This window comes from Salmo salar, chromosome ssa28, assembly GCF_905237065.1.
Source record: "Salmo salar chromosome ssa28, Ssal_v3.1, whole genome shotgun sequence".
NCBI lineage: Eukaryota > Metazoa > Chordata > Actinopteri > Salmoniformes > Salmonidae > Salmo > Salmo salar.
The window spans coordinates 16,592,502-16,612,724 of NC_059469.1; the positions used below are offsets into that span (position 1 = coordinate 16,592,502).

The 20,223-nt window shown below is 43.3% G+C and overlaps 1 protein-coding gene across 4 annotated transcripts; it reads left to right on the forward strand.

The window, feature by feature from the left end:
• The first annotated feature begins 2,267 nt into the window (after nt 1-2,267).
• Nucleotides 2,268-18,225, forward strand: lrrc45 (leucine rich repeat containing 45). 4 transcript variants are annotated; one of them, XM_014179765.2, is made up of 19 exons: nt 2,268-2,492; nt 2,579-2,611; nt 3,411-3,887; nt 4,154-4,215; nt 4,331-4,401; nt 4,915-5,093; nt 6,786-6,914; nt 7,031-7,143; nt 7,336-7,400; nt 10,696-10,773; nt 14,888-15,023; nt 15,141-15,218; nt 15,328-15,439; nt 15,562-15,632; nt 15,738-15,830; nt 15,978-16,070; nt 16,234-16,407; nt 16,701-16,848; nt 17,061-18,225. In XM_014179765.2, exons 3-19 carry the CDS (start codon nt 3,656-3,658, stop codon nt 17,252-17,254), a joined length of 2,028 nt encoding a protein of 675 aa, XP_014035240.1. In that variant the 5' UTR covers nt 2,268-2,492; nt 2,579-2,611; nt 3,411-3,655; the 3' UTR covers nt 17,255-18,225. The 4 variants fall into 4 exon arrangements, with proteins under 4 accessions (XP_014035240.1, XP_014035239.1, XP_014035241.1 ...); XM_014179764.2 differs by having other exon boundaries at nt 2,268-2,611; XM_014179766.2 differs by lacking the exon at nt 2,579-2,611 and having other exon boundaries at nt 2,269-2,492; nt 7,336-7,394.
• Nucleotides 18,226-20,223: the final 1,998 nt, after the last annotated feature.

The following is a 20,223-nucleotide window of genomic DNA, read 5'->3' on the forward strand; positions in this document are numbered from 1 at the left end:
GGAGTCTCATAGGGCAGCGCACAATTGGCCCAGCATTGTCTGGGTTTGGCCTGTGTAGGCTGTCATTGTAAATAAGAATTTGTTCTTAACTGACTTACCTAGTTAAATAAAATTAAAACATGTTTTGTTCTAGTTCCTCCTGAAGACAGGCATTCTGGCCTGCATCCCTGTAAATGGGAAATATTTACTGTCCCATTGCAGTAGACACTTTAGATACATATGAAATAGTCGATTATAGATAGGCACAACGTGTTTATTGGATAGATATAAATTCCATAAATACTGTAGCGGCCATTACTGACAGTACTACTGCATAATATGAATGCCTTAGAGAATATGAACATGTAGCACTCCCCTCTGGCAGCAGTAAGACTGCACACATTGTAACCAATTTCAAAGACTAGAGTAACTGGATCCAGATAACTAACCAATTTGATGTGGTAGGCCTCTTTGAAATTACTGTGTGAAAGTCACAAAAAACAAATGCTCTAAAAAGCATTGTTGTATTGGGGTTGAAACTCAAGTTTCCTTGTATTGTATGTATTTAAAGTGTACTTGAAGAGAGACTTCAGGGTGTGAGGGAGACTGCTAGGCATAGGGGTGCCCCTAAACCCCCGTCTCGTGTGTCGCCAACCATGATGAGGACAGGCTTGTTGGTCCCGTTGCCATGGGAAACCACGGGACAATCAGTCACATCTCCACATTCTCCTCTCTCTTCCTGGTTAATCTAGGCACGCATGAGTGCTCCTTTTAGATCAGGGGCAGTTCTCGCAATCAACCCACCGGCAGGGATATGCTGTCAATGAGACAATGAAGCTGTTTCTACTCCAAAAGGGTTTGGAATTAGAACTAAGATGTAAATTTGCTCTACTCAGAGAGCTAGGTTTTTCAAAAACATTTTGATATCTTGATTTTCTGTATAATGAAATCACAGGATTAACGCACACAAAACTGAACTAGAATAGAGAAGATGCAAGGTATCTAAACACAATGCTAAACATAAAATGTGTACATAGACTAGACAGCATTTATAACTTCAACACTGATCTACATTACAAATAGATAGCCTAACAAAGACCCAATCACAATGGAGTATAAAGTGTATTCTCCTTCTTAATGTTCTTAAACATAAAAAACTCACCAAGAGCTGTCTCTTAGGTAATCCATTCCTACATACCTAACCTTTCTGTCTGTCCTTCAAATGAGAGCTAAGTCGATTATGTGCTGCTAAACAGACTGAAATTTCACTCTGAACCAAGCTCTAAAAACAACCTCAGTCATACATTTACATTTTCCCTCTGGAATCTTCCTTAGATGTGCTCCTCGTGAGCTTGTGGCCCAAGTTCCTCTGTTTGTGTGTCCGAGTGAAGGATGCTGAAACACAAATTGAACTCAGTTCCTCACAACAGCTAAAAACCCATCTGAGAACTCTTTCTTTCCTGCTCTGGGCTTCAATAAGAGTTTTTGTCTCTCTCTCTCCCTCTGTCTTTTAGTACAAACCCAATTTCAGGTCAAACAAAGCTGCTTATTCTCAGACAGGTGTGGAACGCTCAGATCCCAGATCAATATGTCCTCTGTAACACACAATTTCCACCAACATGCTGCCGCATTTGTTTACAAGGTTGTAAAGTTACTTCGGTTTTCAAAGGTTAAATTAATTTCAAAGAACAGGCCACTAAGTGTTATTATTTTCAGGATTTGATCGACCGAAGAACAACTGAAGCACTTAATCAGAAGAGATGACGAAGTCGGATCTTTTGAGATGTTTCTGATTCAAGCAGGCACAGCGAGCTATATAGCTAGCTTTTGCCCAACAGTCTGTGGCTGGTTGATACAGTAGCTAGCTAGTTTTAAGTAGCTAGTAGCTACTAGTTTTAAGAGATTAAGTATGAGATCACTTTATTGGTCAATTGCACACAATGTCCAAATGAAATTTGACTTCCGCTTTTAACCCAACCCCTCTGAAAGACACACATACATGTTTTTTGGAGAGGTCCGGGGGCTGCCACACTAGGCTCTGTTGTTGTGGGGGGTTAAGTGCCTTGCTCAAGGGGCACAACTGCAGGCAACAATATTTAGGATTTTGATACCAGCAACTCTCCGGTTGCAAGCTCACTTCCTGACAGATTTTTCCTGTCAGACCCGGGATTCAAACTGGCAACCCTCCTGTTGCTGTCTCTCTGCACTAACTGCTAGGCTACGTGCCACCATTAACATTACTTTCAGTTTACAGATGTTGAACAAAATGAGCGACTAAGCAACAACTGAGTCATTTCTTTAGAAAACATGATGAAAGGCAAGCACAGACAGTCTATAATGTTCCAAATAGAGCGCCAAGACTCCTCCATCGCGCGCGCTCCTCACAACTACACTTACCAGCATGCACTGCGCTTACGTACATATCAATCCGTTGTGAATTACACTTCCTGGTTACCTTAGCGCTAACTCAACCCACACTTGAAAACTTGCACCAGTCAACAACAACTAACAAGGTTTGATCTTTGCAAAAACCTTATAGCGATGTGATCTACAGTGTAAATTCCTCTCGTTTCATCTCTTGACTTTTGTTTTTTTAAAGCTAGGAAGCAAGATATTGCAGGAAGGTGAACAGGTAACGTTAGCTAGTTAGCTAAACAAGCTGCCAGTAACTACAGTACTGTAGTTAGCTAGTTAACGTTAATCTCATTGTTTACTAATAGAAACAGTATCAGTTAGTCTATTAGCCATTACTCGTGTTAACAGATTAGCTAACGTTACTGTACTATTGTAACAGCTAGCCTGTCAGCCATGGATAAGCTCATTTGTCAACAACAATAAGGTGGTGTTACTACTCATCCAACAATTTTCATCAACAATGTTTTGGTTAACCAGATAAACAGTGAACCACCCTGTGCTGCAACCTTAGTCTTACTATTTAAATAGCTAGCTAGTTAGGGAAATAGCTAGGTAACGTTAGCTAGATAAATCAGCAGTGGTGGCAGTTGCTGAAGGGCCATCATCACTAATTGGGAAGTGGACTGGCTTACTTCATCTTCTTCAGCCATGCATTATCTGCCAAAATCACTGAAAGAGATGATTGCTGCCTGCCTGATGTCACTTTTAGCTCTGAATGCATCCTAATTGATGTAGTGCTCAAAAGTAGGCTTTGACAATTCTGCACCAGCTGCTAGCTTGTTAATCATAGTTCTTGCTGTAATTTATGCAATGTTGATTATTGTAGCCAGTTCCAGTTGCTCAATGATGTAAATGACCATCTTACAAAGCTCTTGAGCTGATTTTATTATTATTATTATTATTTTAAGACATCCAAACCCCAGAGAGGGAGAGTAAAGGGCCTAGGAATGATGTGTAATTTATTTTGTATGTCAGACAGACATAGTCTAAGCTGAGTTTCCTCACTTGTCTCCCAGTTCACCCCACAGCTCCATCAGGCCAGGGCGACAGCACAGTGCTGGGCAGGATCGGAGGGTCCGGGAAGGAACAAAGAAAAACTGAAGAGGAAAAGAAGGGGTGTGTCGGTGGATGAGGGATTGAAGCAGCACAGAGAACCTGGAGTGGAACAGAGGGACTGAAAGCGAGGAGGAGAATACTAGTAACAAACGACAGAGGAGCTCAAAAGGAATCCAAACAGCTCTGAGACAGTGTACTGCCCAGTATGGAGGATTTCAGACGGACCTACCTGCGTCTGTGTAAGGAGGGGGGCGTGGAGCCCCAGGAGTCAGTGCTAGCTCAGCTCCAGGAGACCAGGGGAGTCGCAGCAGGATCCAGGCTGGACCTGAGGGGACACAGCCTGTCTGTAGACACCTGTGCCGTGCTGGGGAAGGTCCTCCACAAAGACACACTCTTCACCGAGCTGGCCCTCAGTGACTGCATGCTCACTGAGGAAGGTATGTGTTTGTTGGGTGGTAGTCGTGTGGGGATCTTTCTGTCTTTTTGTTACTGTGCTGACTGTGTGATACTGTATATATTTGAGCCATGAATGTACTATGAATCCTATAGGGCTTTTGCTACTGCTGCACAAAGATTATATAGCTAGAACTGTTTGCTTTGTTGCTGCTGTTTAGTTACATTGTTATAATGCTTAGATAACACTTTTATAGCAATGCTTTGATAACACTTGCTCCTGACTGCCACTTGTCTTTGTCATGTCCAGGTGCCAAGCTGCTCCTGAATGGGCTGTGTGCCAACACTACTGTTAAAGTCCTGGATCTGAAGGTAAGGACTATCAGAGGTCTCAACACACTGCAGACCACTTGACCAGTCTGAGTTGGGGTGGCCAGTCTGACTTGACAAATTTCAATTTGATCATATATTTTCTATTTGCTGTCAGGGAAATAACTTGAGATCAACAGGAGCTGAGGCTTTAGGGAAGCTGTTGGTGAGAAACAAGACACTGTGCAGGTGAGTTGGTTAGTGAACTAGTAGCAAGCTAGATCATTCAATTAACTTTTTGGTAGAAATTTCTATTGAAATGTCTATGAAACATGGCTAAGCGTTCAGGTATGTTAAGATTACTTCAGTTATAATCCCTCTATTTTCTTCTGTGAGCGTAGGGCGGCACTCAAATTGGCCCAGGTTTGGCCGGGGTAGGCCGTCATTGGTTCCCTTAGCAATGCAGTATCGTTGTGTATGCACAACTCATGCTGGTCCCAGAAGAAAACCTGGACGACTCTGGGCCAATTTGAGTGCCGCCCTACGCTCACAGAAGAAAATAGAGGGATTATAACTGAAATAATAACTCTTAACTGACTTGCCTAGTTAAATAAAGATTACATTTAAAAATATATATATTCTTAAATAAATAAAAAGTATCCCTCTATTTTCTTCTGGGACCAGCATGAGTTGTGCATACACAACGATACTGCATTGCTAAGGGAACCATAACCCAAGCTAAGGTTGTTGTGTTGGACACAGGCTGGTGTTGGAGTGGAATGCGTTGGGGATGTGGGAGGAGGCGTTCTCAGTGTTCTGTGAGGGTTTGGCCACCAACGCCTGTCTAACCCAGCTGGACCTGCGCAACAACCAGATCAACCACCAGGGGGCCTCAGAGCTCTGCCTGGCCCTCAAGCGGAACAGCACCCTGCAGGAACTGGGTCAGTGGGTGTAGGGTGAAGTTACTTTTTAGATGCTGATTTTAGGTCAGTTTTGCATTTCCCCCACAAATGGTTAAGTTTAGGATGGGGGTAGACGAAGCTGATCCTAGATCTGTACGTAGGGAAAACTTCACAAAGGAGCGCCTCACATTGGAAATGACTCAATACAGCCAAGATCACTAGAGTCAAGATTCAACTAGAGTAGTCGGGGTGTGCATCTTTCTCTTTCAAGACGATTCAATATCTATCTAGATGCATGGGCACCGATACAGGAACGATACGTTTTAGTTTGAAGCGATTCAATGCGATTTGATTAGAGGAAAGAATCGATTCGGTTAGATGCGATACGATTCGATGTACTAACATTTGTTGCATAAACGCATTCATTTTCCATTCTAAATTAAAATCAGCTGCTGATGGAGCTCATAAGCTGAGCCTCTGAGCTGTATATGTCCTTTGGGTGGTGGACCATTCTTGATACACACTGGAAACTGTTGAGCGTGAAAAACCCAGCAGCGTTGCAGTTCTTGACACAAACCAGTGCGCCTGGCATCTACTACCATACCCCGTTCAAAGGCACTTAAATATTTTGTCTTGCCTATTCACCTTCTGACACACATGCACAATCCATATCCCAATTGTCTCAAGGCTAAAAAAGAAATCCTTATTTAACCTGTCTCCTCCCCTTCATCTACAATGATTGAAGTGGATTTAGCAAGTGACATCAATAAGGGATCATGGCTTTCACCTGGTCAGTCAATGTCATGGAAAAAGCAGGTGTTCTTAATATTTTGTATACTCAGTGTAGATCTGTCATTCTCGTTGAAAGCTAGTCTAAGAAGCAGTAGATCGGTTGTATGCGCACTATTTCTATGCTTCCCGTTCTTTAGTTTCATTTTTGAGTCTTTTACTTTTGGTTTTGTACACTAGCTGAAAATACAATAGTTTTGGTTATGGAAACGCAGCCATTTAGATTGTACAATGATTCTCTACACAATGACTGCTTGTTTTGTCACATAAACGGAAATTAGCGTGTAGTTTGACTAGGCTACTGATATGGCCTGGGGTTGTTCGGCATGCAAAATGACTTGTAGATCAATGACTGTTAACACAATGACATGCTTAGTTCCACACTGAAGAAGAGGATGCAGTTGTCACAAAAGATGAGCAGTTTTTCGGAAGGTAGAAAGAAAGTAATTTGTCCAAAACATTTTAGTGAACCGGCGATTCGTAATGTTTGAATGGATTTCCTGACTGATCCATGCTACATTTCGATCGGTTTGGGGTCCGGACCGATGCACTCATGTCTTAAACATTTGAACCGGGACTGATGGGTATTGTGAATCATTACATCCCTGTAGAGTAGACCAAAGCCTTGTCTGAAAACAACCCAGAAGCTATTCTCCTAGCACCTACACCTTTGGTGTCACTGTCTTCACAACTGAAAGAACCAGAGAGGTGTAAGCAATATGGTCCCCAGAGCCCATGAGAAAGCAAGGTCATCACCATATTGCTTACACCCATTCAATACCTTCAGAACCAAAAATATCACATTTTGGTGGCTAGGATACAGGCTGGAACTAGATTTTTTTCTGGGAGACTGGGTCCGTGAACAATGTACCATTTGATGCCTAGACAGCATAGGTGTCATGGTTCTCTCTCTGGTCTGGTGCCTGTGTTGTGGTTGTATAGATGTGAGGTGGAACAACATTGGTCTGCTGGGTGGCCGGTCCTTCCTGGAGGCTCTACAGCAGAACAGGACCCTGACACACCTGGAGATGGCTGGAAACAACATCCCCAGCGACACACTCAAAGCCCTCGGTAAGCTGTTTGTGTGTGTGTCTGTCTGTCTAAGCTTGTGTGTTGCTGAACGTCTGTTATTGTAATGTTTTTGATTAAAGTAACCACCCCCCACCTATCGTCTCCTCCCTCCATAGAGCAGGCGATGGATCATAACTCGGACAGGCAGTCCACTATGAGAGAGAGCCGCAGCAGAACCCAAGTCCTCAGCAAGGAGATCCAGATCCTCAAGGAGGAGAAGGGACGCCAGGTATGGAGCTGCTGGGAAATGGAGTTCTCCTCCTTGTAGAACTGTAAGGGGAGGGACAAGGGAATAGCACTGCACATAATATACTATATCTTGGTTTATTATTTACCATTTTATGTTTAGAAATGTGTGTGCAGATGAACAAGAAGCCCTGTATGTAAGATATTTATGTTGCCTTTCCCTCTCTCCCTTTAGTTCCTGAGTCTGATGGAGACCATAGACAAACAGAGAGACGAGATGGGCCGAAGCACCAGGTCAGCGTGAGTGGTACAATAAGACTAGCCTTGACTGTTTCTGCATCAACAATAATAAGAAAAATAATAACAATAGCAACGTTATTGTGTTGACAACAGGACTTGTCTGGCTAGACAATGAGAACTTGGCTTAAAAGCAGAAACAGATTGGCACCCAGGCTAACATAAGTCATGTAGCTACAGTGCATTCGGAAAGTATTCAGACCCCTTGACCTTTTCCACATTTTGTTGTGTTACAGCCTTATTCTAAAATTGATAAAATTATTTATTTTTCTCATCAATCTACACACAATACCCTATAATGACAAAGCAAAAACATGTTTTTAGACATTTTAAAAATGTCTAAAAAACTAAAATGTAAATATTAAATTTACATAAGTATTCAGACCCTTTTACTCAGATGAAGCACCTTTGGCAGAGATTAGGGCCTCGAGTCTTCTTGGTATGACGCTACAAGGTTGGCACACCTGTATTTGGGGAGTTTCTCCCATTCTTCTCTGCAGATCCTCAAGCTCTGTCAGGTTGAATGGGGATCATCGCTGCACAGCTATTTTCAGGTCTCTCTAGAGATGTTCGTTTAGAGAAGTCCGGGCTCTTGCTGGGCCACTTAATGAAATTCAGAGACTTGTCCTGAAGCCACTCCTGTGATGTCTTGGCTGTGTGCTTAGGGTTGTTGTCCTGTTGGAAGGTGAACTTTTGCCCCAGTCTGAGGTCCTGAGCGCTCTGGAGCAGGTTTTCATCAAGGATCTCTCTGTACTTTGCTCCGTTCATCTTTCCCTCGATCCTGACTAGTCTGCCAGTCCCTGCCGCTGAAAAACATCCTCACAGCATGATGCTGCCACCACCATGCTTCACCGTAGGAATGGTGCCAGGTTTCCTCCAGACGTGATGCTTGGCATTCAGGCCAAGGAGTTCAATCTTGGTTTCATCAGACCAGAGAATCTTGTTTCTCATGGTCTGAGAGTCCTTTAGGTGCCTTTTGGAAAACTCCAAGTGGGATGTCAAGTGCCTTTTACTGAAGAGGGTCTTCTGTCTGGCCACAACCATAAAGGCCTGATTGATGGAGTGCTGCAGAGATGGTTATCCTTCTGAAAGGTCCTCCCATCTCCACAGAGGAAATCTGAAGCTCTGTCAGAGTGACCATCGGGTTCTTGGTCACCTCCCTGACCAAGGCCCTTCTCCCCCAATTGCTCAGTTTGGTCGGGTGGCCAGCTCTAGGAAGAGTCTTGGTAGTTCCAAACTTCTTCCATTAAGAATGGTGGAGGCCACTGTTTTCTTGGGAACTTTCAATGCTGCAGAAAATTGTTGGTACCCTTCCCCAGATCTGTGCCTCGACACAATCCTGTCTCGGAGCTCATGGCTTGGTTTTTGCTTTGAAATGCGCTGTCAACTGTGGGACCTTTTTATATAGACAGGTGTGTGCCTTTCCAAATCATGCCCAATCGATCAGAGTCCACCTGTGGTAAATTCAATTAAGTTGTAGAAACATCTCAATCAATGGAAACAGAATACATCTGAGCTAAATTTAGAGTCTCAGAGCAAAGGGTCTGAATACTTATTTACATAATGTATTTCTGTTTAAAAAACAATGTAATTATAAAAACCTGTTTTCGCTTTGTCATTATGGGGTGTGTAGATTGAGTTTTTTTTTTAAATGTAATCATTTTAGAATAAGGTTGTAACTTAACAAAATGTGGAAAAAGGTAAGGGGTCTGAATACTTTCCAAATGCACTGTATATACAATATATAGACATACAGTGCTTTCAGAAAGTATTCACACCCTTTAACTTTTTCCACATTTTGTTGTTTTATGGACAGAATTTAAAATTGATTAAATTTAGATTTTGTGTAACTGGCGTACGTACAAAACCCCATAATGTCAAAGTGGAATTATGTTTTTAGATATTTTACTAAAAGCTGAAATGTCTTGAGTCAATAAGTATTCAACTCCTTTTGTTATGGTAAGTCTAAATACGTTCAGGAGTAAAAATGTGCTTAACAATTCGTATAATAAGTTGCATGGACTTTGCAATAATAGTGTTTAACATGATTTTTTTGAATGACAACCTCATCTCTGTACCCCACACATACAGTTATCTGTAAGGTCTCTCTATCGAGCAGTGAATTTCAAACACAAATTTAACCACAAAGACCAGGCAGGTTTTCCAATGCCTCACAAAGAATGGAACCTATTGGTGTGTGTGTGTGTAAATGTATATATGTATATGTGTATATATATAATTTTTTTATAAGCATACATTGAAAATCCCTTTGAGCATGGTGAAGTTATTAATTACACTTTGGATCTCAGTTGCTGGAGAGGAGGGAAACCACTCAGGGGTTTCACTATGAGGCCAATGGTGACTTTAAAACCGTTATAGAGTTTAATGGCTGTGATAGGAGAAAAGGATGGATCAACAACATTGTAGTTACTCCACAATACTAATCTAAATGACAGAGTGAACAGGAAGAAGCCTGTACAGAATACAAATATTCTAAAACATGCATCCTGTTTGCAATAAGGCACTAAAGTAAAACTGCCCCAAAATAAATCAACTTTATATCCTGAACACAAAGCGTTATGTTTGGGGTAAACACAACACATCATTGAGTACCACTCATATTTTCAAGCATGGTGGTGGCTGCATCATGTTATGGGTATGCTTGTCATTGGCAAGGACTAGGGAATCTTTAGGATAAAAATAAACGGAATAGAGCTAAGCACAGGCAAAATCCTAGAGGAAAACCTGGTTCAGTTTGCTTTCCAAGAGACACTGGGAGACTTTCACTTTTCAGCAGGACAATAACCTAAAACACAAGGCCAAATATACACTGGACAGTGAATGTTCCTGAGTGGCCTAGTTACAGTTTTGACTTAAATCGGCTTGAAAATCAATTGCAAGACTTGAAAATGGCTGTCTAGCTATCATCAACAACCAACTTGACAGAGCTTGAAGAATAAAAAAAGTAATAATTTGCAAATATTGTACAATCCAGGTGTGCAAAGCTCTTAGAGACTTACCCAGAAAGACTCAACTGTAATCACTGCCAAAGGTGATTCTGACATGTATTGACTCAGAGGTTGAATACTTATGTAAATGAGTGTTCTTTATTTTCAATACATTTGCAAACATTTCTAAAAACAGGTTTTTACTTTGTCATTATGGGCTATTGTGTGAAGATCTATTTAATACATTTTGAATTCAGGCTGTAACACAAAATGTGGAATAAGTCAAGGGGTATGAATACTTTCTGAAGGCTCTGTACATATTAATGACCCTGTGTTTCCCTCTCCTCCAGGACCACATCTATCCATGTGGGTCAGCTACAGGAGGCCCTGAACGAGAGGAAGTCTGTCGTCAACTCTCTCACAGCCAAGTAAGCAGGCCTCATCAGTCCATGTTTAAACTCCACATTCATCCTCAAGTCACATCAACAGGTGTAGACTTTACTGTGAAATGCTTACTTATGAGCCCTTTCTCAACAATGCACAGTTAAAAAGTAAGAAACATTTTTTTTTTTTAAAGAAGAAAGAAAGAAATAGTAATACAACAATAACGAGACTATATACAAGGAGAACCGGTACCAAGTCAATGTGCAGGGGTACGAGGTAGTGACTAGGCAATCATGATAGATAATAAACAGAGTAGCAGCAGCGTGTGTGAAAGTGTCTGTGTGTGTGGCGTCGATATCCGTGCGTGCGTGTCTGTGAGCGTATGTGTGTGTTGGAGTGTCAGTGTAGTACGTGTGAGTGTGGGTAGAGTCCAGTGAGGGCATAGAGCCATTGCAAGAGAGTTAGTGCAAGAAAACGTGGTTCGATGCAAATAGTCCGGGTAGCCATTTGATTAACTGTTTAGCAATCTTATGGCTTGGGGGTAGAAGCTGTCCAGGAGCCTTTCGGTCCCAGACGTGGATCTCCGGTACCACTTGCCTTGTGGTAGCAGAGAGAACAGTCTATGACTTGGGTAACTGGAGTTTTGACAATTTTTTTGGGCCTTCCTCTGACACCACCTGGTATAGAGGTCCTGGATGGCAGGGAGCTCAGCCCCAGTGATGTACTGGGCTGTACACACTACTCTCTGTAACGCCTTACATGCTGACCACACCGCTCGTGTTACGTGCGTGAGTGTTGCAAAATACATTTCCACATACATGTTATTCAATCATTGCATCCACACTGCTCGCACTCGTCAACGAGCGTCTGCGCAGCCAGGTGCTAAAATAGAACTTGGTTCTATTTGTGACACTTGACGTGCTGCAAGTCCCGCCTCTACCAACTCCTCATTGTTTTTTGGGAGAATATACCCATGTGGGTGATTGAAAGATGAACTGAGGTCCACACTCCAGGCCAGTTGGTGGTGGTAATGCACCTTAAATTTGGTTGCCAACCACCATATAAAGTCAGAAGAAGAAGCTGAAGGAGGAGAGATTACTATAAACAAACTTGGTTTACCCTTTTATCTGTTGATTAATTGTCGGAGTAGAGGTAAAATAACAAGGTTCATATCCCAGGACAAATTAACAGCAAGCAAGCTAGCTAAATTACCATAAATGTTCAATGCTTTTCGACCCGTCCCAAATTAATATAGTTGATTCAGAGTTCGTTTTGAAATTTCAACCTGCGTGTCCTAGTCGCATCTGGTGTGTGTGGACAAAATAAACATGCGCGCACGCCCGGTGTAGTCAGCATGTTACGGTCGGATGCCAAGCAGTTGCCATACCAAGCGGTGATACAGCCAAGATGCTCTCAGTGGTGCAGCTGTAGAAGTTTGAGGATCTGAGGGCCCATGTCAAATCTTTTCAGACTCCAGAGGGAGCAGAGGCATTGTCGTGCCTTCTTCATGACTGTGTTGGTGTGTTTGGACCATGATAGTTCCTTAGTGATGTGGACACAGAGGAACTTGAAGCTGTTGATGTAAATGGGGGCGTGCTCGGCCCTCCGTTTCCTGTGGTCCACGATCAGCTCCTTTGTCTTGCTGACGTTGAGGGAGAGGTTGTTGTCTCTAACCTCCTCCCTATAAGCTGTTTCATCGTCGTCGGTGATTTGGCCTACCACTGTCGTGTCGTCTGCAAACTTAATGATGGTGTTGCAGTCGTGCGTGGGCACGCAGTCATGGACGAACAGGGAGTAGAGGAGGAGACTAAGCACGCACCCCTGAGGTGCCCTCGTGTTGAGGGTCAGCGTGGTGGATGTGTTGTTGCCTACCTTTACCACCTGGAGGTGGCCCGTCAGGAAGTCCAGGATCCAGTTGCAGAGGGAGGTGTTCAGTCGCAGGATCTTTAGCTTAGTGATGAGCTTGGATGGCACTATGGTGTTGAACGCTGAACTGTAGTTATTGAACAGTATTCTCTCACAGGTTTTCTTTTTGTCCAGATGGGGAAGGGCAGTGTGGAGTGCAATAGAGATTGCGTCATCTGTGGATCTTTTGGGGTGGTATGTGAATTGGAGTGGCTCCAGGGTGTTTAGGATTATGGTGTTGATGTGAGCCATGACCAGCCTTTCAAAGCATTTCATTCGCACAGATGTAAGTGCTACGGTGCGATAGTCATTTAGACAGGTTACCTTGGCGTTCTTGGGCACAGGGAATATGGTGGTCTGTTTGAAACATGTAGGTATTACATACTGGGTCAGGGAGAGTTTGAAAATGTCAGTGAAGAGACTTGCCAGCTGGTCAGCGCATGCTCTGAGTACATGTCCTGGTAATCCGTCTGGCCCTGCGGCTCTGTGAATGTTTAGCTGTTTAAAGGTCTTACTCACACAGTCGTCCGGAACAGCTGGTGCTCTCATGCATGGTTCAGTGTTGCTTGCCTCAAAGTGAGCATAGATGGTATTTAGCTTGTCTGGTAGGCTTGCATCACGGGGCAGCTCGCGGCTGGGCTTCCCTTTGTAAACCGTGATGGTTTGCAAGACCTGCCACATCCAACCAGCGTCGGAGCCGGTGTAGCAAGACACTTTGCATTTGTTTGATAGCTCGTTGGGGGGCGTAGTGGAATTTCTTATAAGCGTCCGGTATAGTGTCCCGCTCCTTGAAAGAAGCAGCTCTTGCCTTTAGCTCAGTGCAGATGTTGCCTGTAATCCATGGCTTCTGGTTGGGGTATGTACGTACTCGTTACTGTGGGGACGACATCGTTGATGCACTTATTAATGAAGCCGATGACTGATGTGGTAAACTCCTCAATGCCATCGGATGAATCCTGGACCATATTCCAGTCTGTGCTAGCAAAACAGTCCTGTAGTTTAGCATCCGCTTCATCAAATCATTTCCGTACTGAGTGCGTTACTGGTACTTCCTACTGTCTATGTTCAGATCTACAATGATTAGAAGATGTTTGAGCCACATGTAAATATATGAGAATTTAACTAATATGAGTCTTAGGTGGAAGTTCCTCACCTTCCATATCTTGTTTTAAATCTCATCACCACATCTCCTTATCTTAATGAGATACTGACGCTGTGACTAGAAGAAACCCATGTTGAATTTTTAATCAGGCACTTACAAAGACAGCTATTTTTGGTTCTCAGGTAGAGGACCCTGGCAGGGGGCTATATATATACATGATGACCCACTTCAGTCCCCTCTCCCTCAGGGCTCATTCATACATGACACAGGTACTACTGTACCTCTGGATAAACCCTGTTGAGGGTGGCTTCCACTCTGTCTTAGATATACACTACTGTTCAAAAGTTTGGGGTCACTTAGAAATGTCCTTGTTTTAGAAAGAAAAGCACATTTTTTGTCCATTAAAATAACATAAAATGTATCAGAAATACAGTTTAGACATTGTTCATGTTGTAAATGACTATTGTAGCTGGAAACAGCTGATTTTTAATTGAATATCTACATAGGCGTACAGAGGCCCATTATCAGCAACCATCACTCCTGTGTTCCAATGGCACGCTGTGTTAGCTAATCCAAGTTTATCATTATAAAAGGCTAATTGATCATTAGAAACCCTTTTTGCAATTATGTTAGCAAAGCTGAAAACTGTTGTTCTGATTAAAGAAGCAATAAAACTGGCCTTTAGACTAGTTGAGTATCTGGAGCATTAGCATTTGTGGGTTCGATTACAGGCTCAAAATGGCCAGAAACAAAGAACTTTCTTCTGAAACTCGTCAGTCTATTCTTGTTCTGAGAAATGAAGGCTATTCCATGCGAGAAATTGCCAAGAAACTAAAGATTTCGTACAACGCTGTGTACCACTCCCTTCACAGACAGCGCAAACTGTCTCTAACCAGAATAGAAAGAGGAATGGGAGGCCCTGGTGCACAACTGAGCAAGTTGAGGACTTGTGAGGCGTCTGTTTCTCAAACTAGACACTAATGTACTTGTCCTCTTGCTCATATTGTATAAATGGAACGGATGGTAACAGTTCACTTGAGCTGTCTGTAATAAGGCCTACATAACACTGTCATAACCAGATGTTTCAGCCACATAGACACACGCACACACACACTCTCACAGACACACACCTGACCATTCTGTGTGTCTAGATTCCAGATGACGGAGGCAGCACTGGCCATGTCGGAACAGAAGAACCACAACCTGGGAGAGCTGCTGACCAGAGTGAAGACTGAGAAAGACGAGCAGAGAGAACGACAGAGCAGGGAGAGGAAGAAGGAACAAGAGGTATGAATGGAGGGAAGGTACTCGGGAAGGTACTCGGGAGGGGGGACTGACGTACAGATGGTCTGGTTAAGATGTATGTGAGCTTAACGTTGTGGCGTGTGTGTTTTGGTTCTGCAGGACAGTGCTCTGAGGGAAGGGAAGCTTCTCAGAGAGATGAACAGCATGTCAGAGACAAACGTACAGCTCAAGAATAAGGTATGAAGTTGTGTGGGCGCTTATGTGTATGAATATAATGTTCGTGTTTTTGATGCAGTACCTAAGCTGTTTATGGAGTCAGTCTCTCTTTATCTGTGTGTGTGTTTAGTTGGAGAAGATGGAGAGCAGGTGTAAGTCTCAGCAGGACCAGATTTTTGAGCTGAAGCAGGAGCTCACCAACAGCACAGCAGAGCTAAAGCTACGGCTAGCACAGGCAGAAGGTACACACACACACACACACACACACACACACACACACACACACACACACACACACACACACACACACACACACACACACACACACACACAGAGTATACTCAATCTCTTTTCTCCCCCTCAGAGCGTTTGGAGATGGAGAAGAAGAGATCTAAACAGTCTCTGGAGGACATGGATAACCTTCGACAGAAAGAGGTAGAGAAGACAACCTGCTGTCTGACCATGTCTCTCACTAAATATACAACAGACTCTCTCTTTTTCCCTCTATTGAGTGTACATTGTGGGTTTGTGTGCGTGTAGGTGGACCATGTGAATCGTCACCTTGACGAGAGTGAGAGGGCTCTACAGGACCGGATCCTCAAACTGGAGGGACAGCGGATACAGCTGGAGGAGGTCAGCTCTTTATATTGGATATTTTTGATAATGTATTGCCTTCAGTAAATCACAATTAAATTCCAATGAACATTATGTGACACAAGATCCCTATAGATGACAGTACGGAGGTGTAACTGTGTCTCTCTGTCCTGAACTGTCTTGTAGGAGTTGAGCAGGGCCAAGGCAGCCTGTGTTACAGAGAGAGCCCAGGCAGAGGAGGAACTGGGGAAGGTGCGGGTACAGGTTCGCCTGGAGGAGGTACTTTATACACCTGTTGTAGAACAACTCAATGTAATAGGTTACAAACTGTGTTTGTTTGTCCGGGTCTCTGTGTATCAGTGTGTGTGCCTGACATTTGGAAAAGCAGTAACAATGTGAGGATTCAACTCTTTCTTCTCTCTCCCCTCCTCTGTCTGAGCAGCAGCAGCGTGTGAGTGGGTTAGAGGAGAAGCTGCGTGGGTTGCGTCAGTCCCGTGATGAGTCCCAGAGCCACTGTTCCCAGCAGAAACAGACCATAGCTGAGCTGCAGGCTCGTAGCGGACAGCAGAGCATCGAGACAGACGGACTACGACGCAGGATAGAGGAGCTGCAGCAGGTCAGATTGGGAATGTGTCAGAGAGACCACTGGCACAAAACAACCAACTATACACACTGAAACAATACCTAGATCAAGTACAGTGTAGTTGTCTTACATTTGTCTGGGACAATTTGATGCTTATAACTGATTTCTACTGATTGATATAATCAGGTTGGTGAATTCTCAGCACTGAATGATGTTCATATGAGTAAGGGCAGAGACAACGTCGTGTGGGAGTTGTATGTTTACTGGGATGATAATATTTGCGCTTTGGTGTAATTAATGTAGAGAATTTGTCCCCCCCCCTCCAGGAGTTGTCTGGTAAGGACCAGGAGAAGGTTGCGGAGGTGAGTCGGGTCAGGGTGGAGCTACAGGAGCAGATGGGACACCTGCAGGCTGAGAGGACCGCACAGGGAGGACTGAAGGAGAAGATAGCTGCTCTTGAGAGAGAGATGAAAGGTATGCACATTCTCCTCCTCTCCCTGTCAGACACTCTCTCTCCCATCTCCTCTCTTCATCCTACCTCTGTCCTCTTTTCTACATAAGGCCCATCTCACCCTTTCTCCCTCGCCTCTCACCTGTCCTCCCTCTCTGTTTTACAGTTTACATAATTTGTTGACACACTTGAAGCAACCCGTATTTGTTCTGTGTATGTGTCTTGTCTACCACAGTGCTGGCCAGTAACCACAGAGAGGCCATCCTGGACAAGGAGAGTGAGATATCATCTCTGTTTGAGAAGCTGCGACTGAGAGAGGCAGAGATCCAGAGGATGAGAGAGGACGAGGCTCAGAGAGCTAGCTTCCTCCAGAACGCTATACTCACATACGTACAGGGGTCACCGCTGCACTACAGTCCTAAGAAATGACCTCTGACTTCTAACCTTTGACCCTTCCCATCCTTATGTAGGGACTAAGTACAGGGGTCACCACTTTGGTTCTGCCATCCCAAGAAATAACCTCTGACCCCGAACCCCTGTCCCATTTACCCCTACAACCTTGTGCCCATACACCCTCACAAGTGTGGGACACTAAAGTGACCCAAACCTTTCTATTCCACCCATACTCCATGTGTTCCTTTCCGGTCTTTCCCCCTCTCCCCTTTGGTCCCTCCAAACCACCCCAGCACAAAATATCAACAGCACAGATATTCACCTCTAGACATCCTCAGCTTCGGGTGTACAGTGCATTCGTAAAGTATTCAGACCCCTTGACTTTTTCCACATTTTGTTACGTTATATAGCCTTATTCTAAAATTGATTCAATTGTATTTTTCCCCATCAATCTACACACACTACCCCATAATGACAAAGCAAAAACAGGTTTTTCCAAATACAAAACTGAAATATCACATTTACATAAGTATTCAGACCTTTAACTCAGTACTTTTTTGAAGCACCTTTGTCAGCGATTACAGCCTCGAGTCTTCTTGGGTATGACGCTACAAGCTTGGCACACCTGTATTTGGGGAGTTTCTCCCATTCTTCTCTGCAGATCCTCTCAAGTTCTGTCAGGTTGGATGGGGAGCGTGCTGCACAGCTATTTTCAGGTCTCTCCAGAGATGTTCAATTGGGTTCAAGACCAGGCTCTGGCTGGGCCACTCAAGAACATTGAGAGTCTTGTCCCGAAGCCGCTCTTGAGTGTATGCTTAGGGTCGTTGTCCTGTTGAAAGGTGAACATTCGCCCTAGTCTGAGGTCTCTGTACTTTGGTCTGTTCATCTTTCCCTCGATCTTCACTAGTCTCCCATTCCCTGCCACTGTAAAACACCCCCACAGCATGATGCTGCCACCACCATGCTTCACCGTAGGGATGGTGCCAGGTTTCCTCCAGACGTGACGATTGGCATTCAGGCCAAAGCGTTCAATCTTGGTTTCATCAGACCAGAGAATCTTGTTTCTCATGGTCAGAGTCCTTTAGGTGTCTTTTGGCAAACTCCAAGCGGGCTGTCATGTTCCTTTTTACTGAGGAGTGGCTTCTGTCTGGCCGCTCTACCATAAAGGCCTGATTGGTGAAGTGCTGCAGAGATGGGAGAACCTTCCAAAAGGACAACCATCTCCACAGAGGAACTCTAGAGCTCTGTCAGAGTGACCATCGGGTTCTTGGTCACCTCCCTAACTAAGGCCCTTCTTCCCCGATTGCTCAGTTTGGCCGGGCGACTATCTCTAGGAAGAGACTTGGTGCTTCCAAACTTCTTCCATTTAAGAATGATGGAGGCCACTGTGTTCTTGGGGACCTTCAGTGCTGCAGAAATGTGTTGGTACCCTTCCCCAGATCTGTGCCTCGACACAATCCTGTCTCGGAGCTCTACAGACAATTCCTTTGACATCATGGCTTGGTTTTTGCTCTGACATGCACTGTCAACTGTGGGACCTTATATAGACAGGTGTTTGCCTTTCCAAATCATGTCAAATCAATTGAATTTACCACAGGTGGACTCCAAGTTGTAGAAACATCTCAAGGATGATCAATGGAAACAGGATGAACCTGAGCTAAATTCCTAGTCTCATAGCAAAGGGTCTGAATACTTATGTAAATATGGTACTTCTGTTTTTTATTTATAATACACTTGCAAAATAAATAAGAAAGTAACTTTTTTCTTTGTCATTATAGGGTGTTTTGTGTAGATTGATGAGGGGAAAAAACGATTTCATCCATTTTAGAATAAGGAGGTGACCTAACAAAATGTCAAAAAAGTAAAGGGGTCTGAATACATTCTGAATACACTGTAGTTTCTCTCAGACTCAGTCCGGGATAGTAATAAACTGTTGTGTTCACAAGCTACTTACACCAGGTTTTAAGATGTGCTCATCGATATCAATGACTGACAGTTATTACATATCACAATCCTTGAAGCTTTTATGGTTGTACAAATCAAGTGAAATTGAATGGTGTGTGATTAGAGCTGTGACAGTCATAATATTTTGTCAGATGGTTATTGTAATGCAAAAGACTGCCTGTCCCACTGGTAATTGACCATTAATTAACATCTCCAGGCGTGCCTTTGGAACATCAACATTTTAAAAAGTCTAAGTCAATTTACTATACACCATCAGAATAAATCCATTATTTATTTTAGTCAGGTCAAAAGAAAAGGTATTTCAGAATATCAGTTGACCTACTGTAACTTATGTTATCTGGCTTTGCTCCGTGCCGTAGGCTGTAGGCTTGTTCATTTAGATGACAAGATATGCTTAGAAATCCTGTGCCATTATTTTATGATTTTATAGTAATAAGAATATAATTGAACTTAGCAGAATAAAATAGAAATATATTTTTCACATTACAGAGCGACTGCGCATATGAAGTGACTATGTTGAGCGTGAAAGTGATCTTTTGAAACAACAGGTCTTTACTATGTAAAATTACTTTTGAATTTAGAATGGCCCGTTATCAAATGGACAGAAAGAGGAGCAGGGGTAAAAGTAGATGTCATCTGTATGCACTGGAATAGCGAATGAAGGCCACGCGCTTTCTTGCCAGTCCGTTTTGTAATCTACTTCGGTTTTATAGCAGAGAATGTGCTTAATATGAGCAGCTGAGAAATAAATATTACTCTTATTTCACTCCATGCATCAACCACTGTTTGAGAAGCATGCTCTCACTGCCCCATTAGGTGATATTCCGCCCAAACGCTTTATGCCATGGGCTCTCCAACCCTGGTCCTGCAGCTACCCAGTGCTTAATTTGGGAAACCAAGTGAAATCTGTTCGGGAACATCGATAATAACATGTTTTCGCAACGAATCGTAATTTTAATTCAGGTTTCTTTTTTTCGGGTTTGGGCTCATAAGCCTATGCAAATGCAGAAGCTCTAAAATATGTATGGGTGTATTAAATG

Bases quoted from the DNA above. Each gene is read 5' to 3' on its own strand.
- lrrc45 (XM_014179764.2), top strand. From the start codon at position 3,656: ATGGAGGATTTCAGACGGACCTACCTGCGTCTGTGTAAGGAGGGGGGC. The intron at 4,402-4,914 runs GTGAGTTGGTTA...TGTTGGACACAG, and splicing joins AGAAACAAGACACTGTGCAG to GCTGGTGTTGGAGTGGAATG. The intron at 15,831-15,977 runs GTCAGCTCTTTA...ACTGTCTTGTAG, and splicing joins AGCGGATACAGCTGGAGGAG to GAGTTGAGCAGGGCCAAGGC.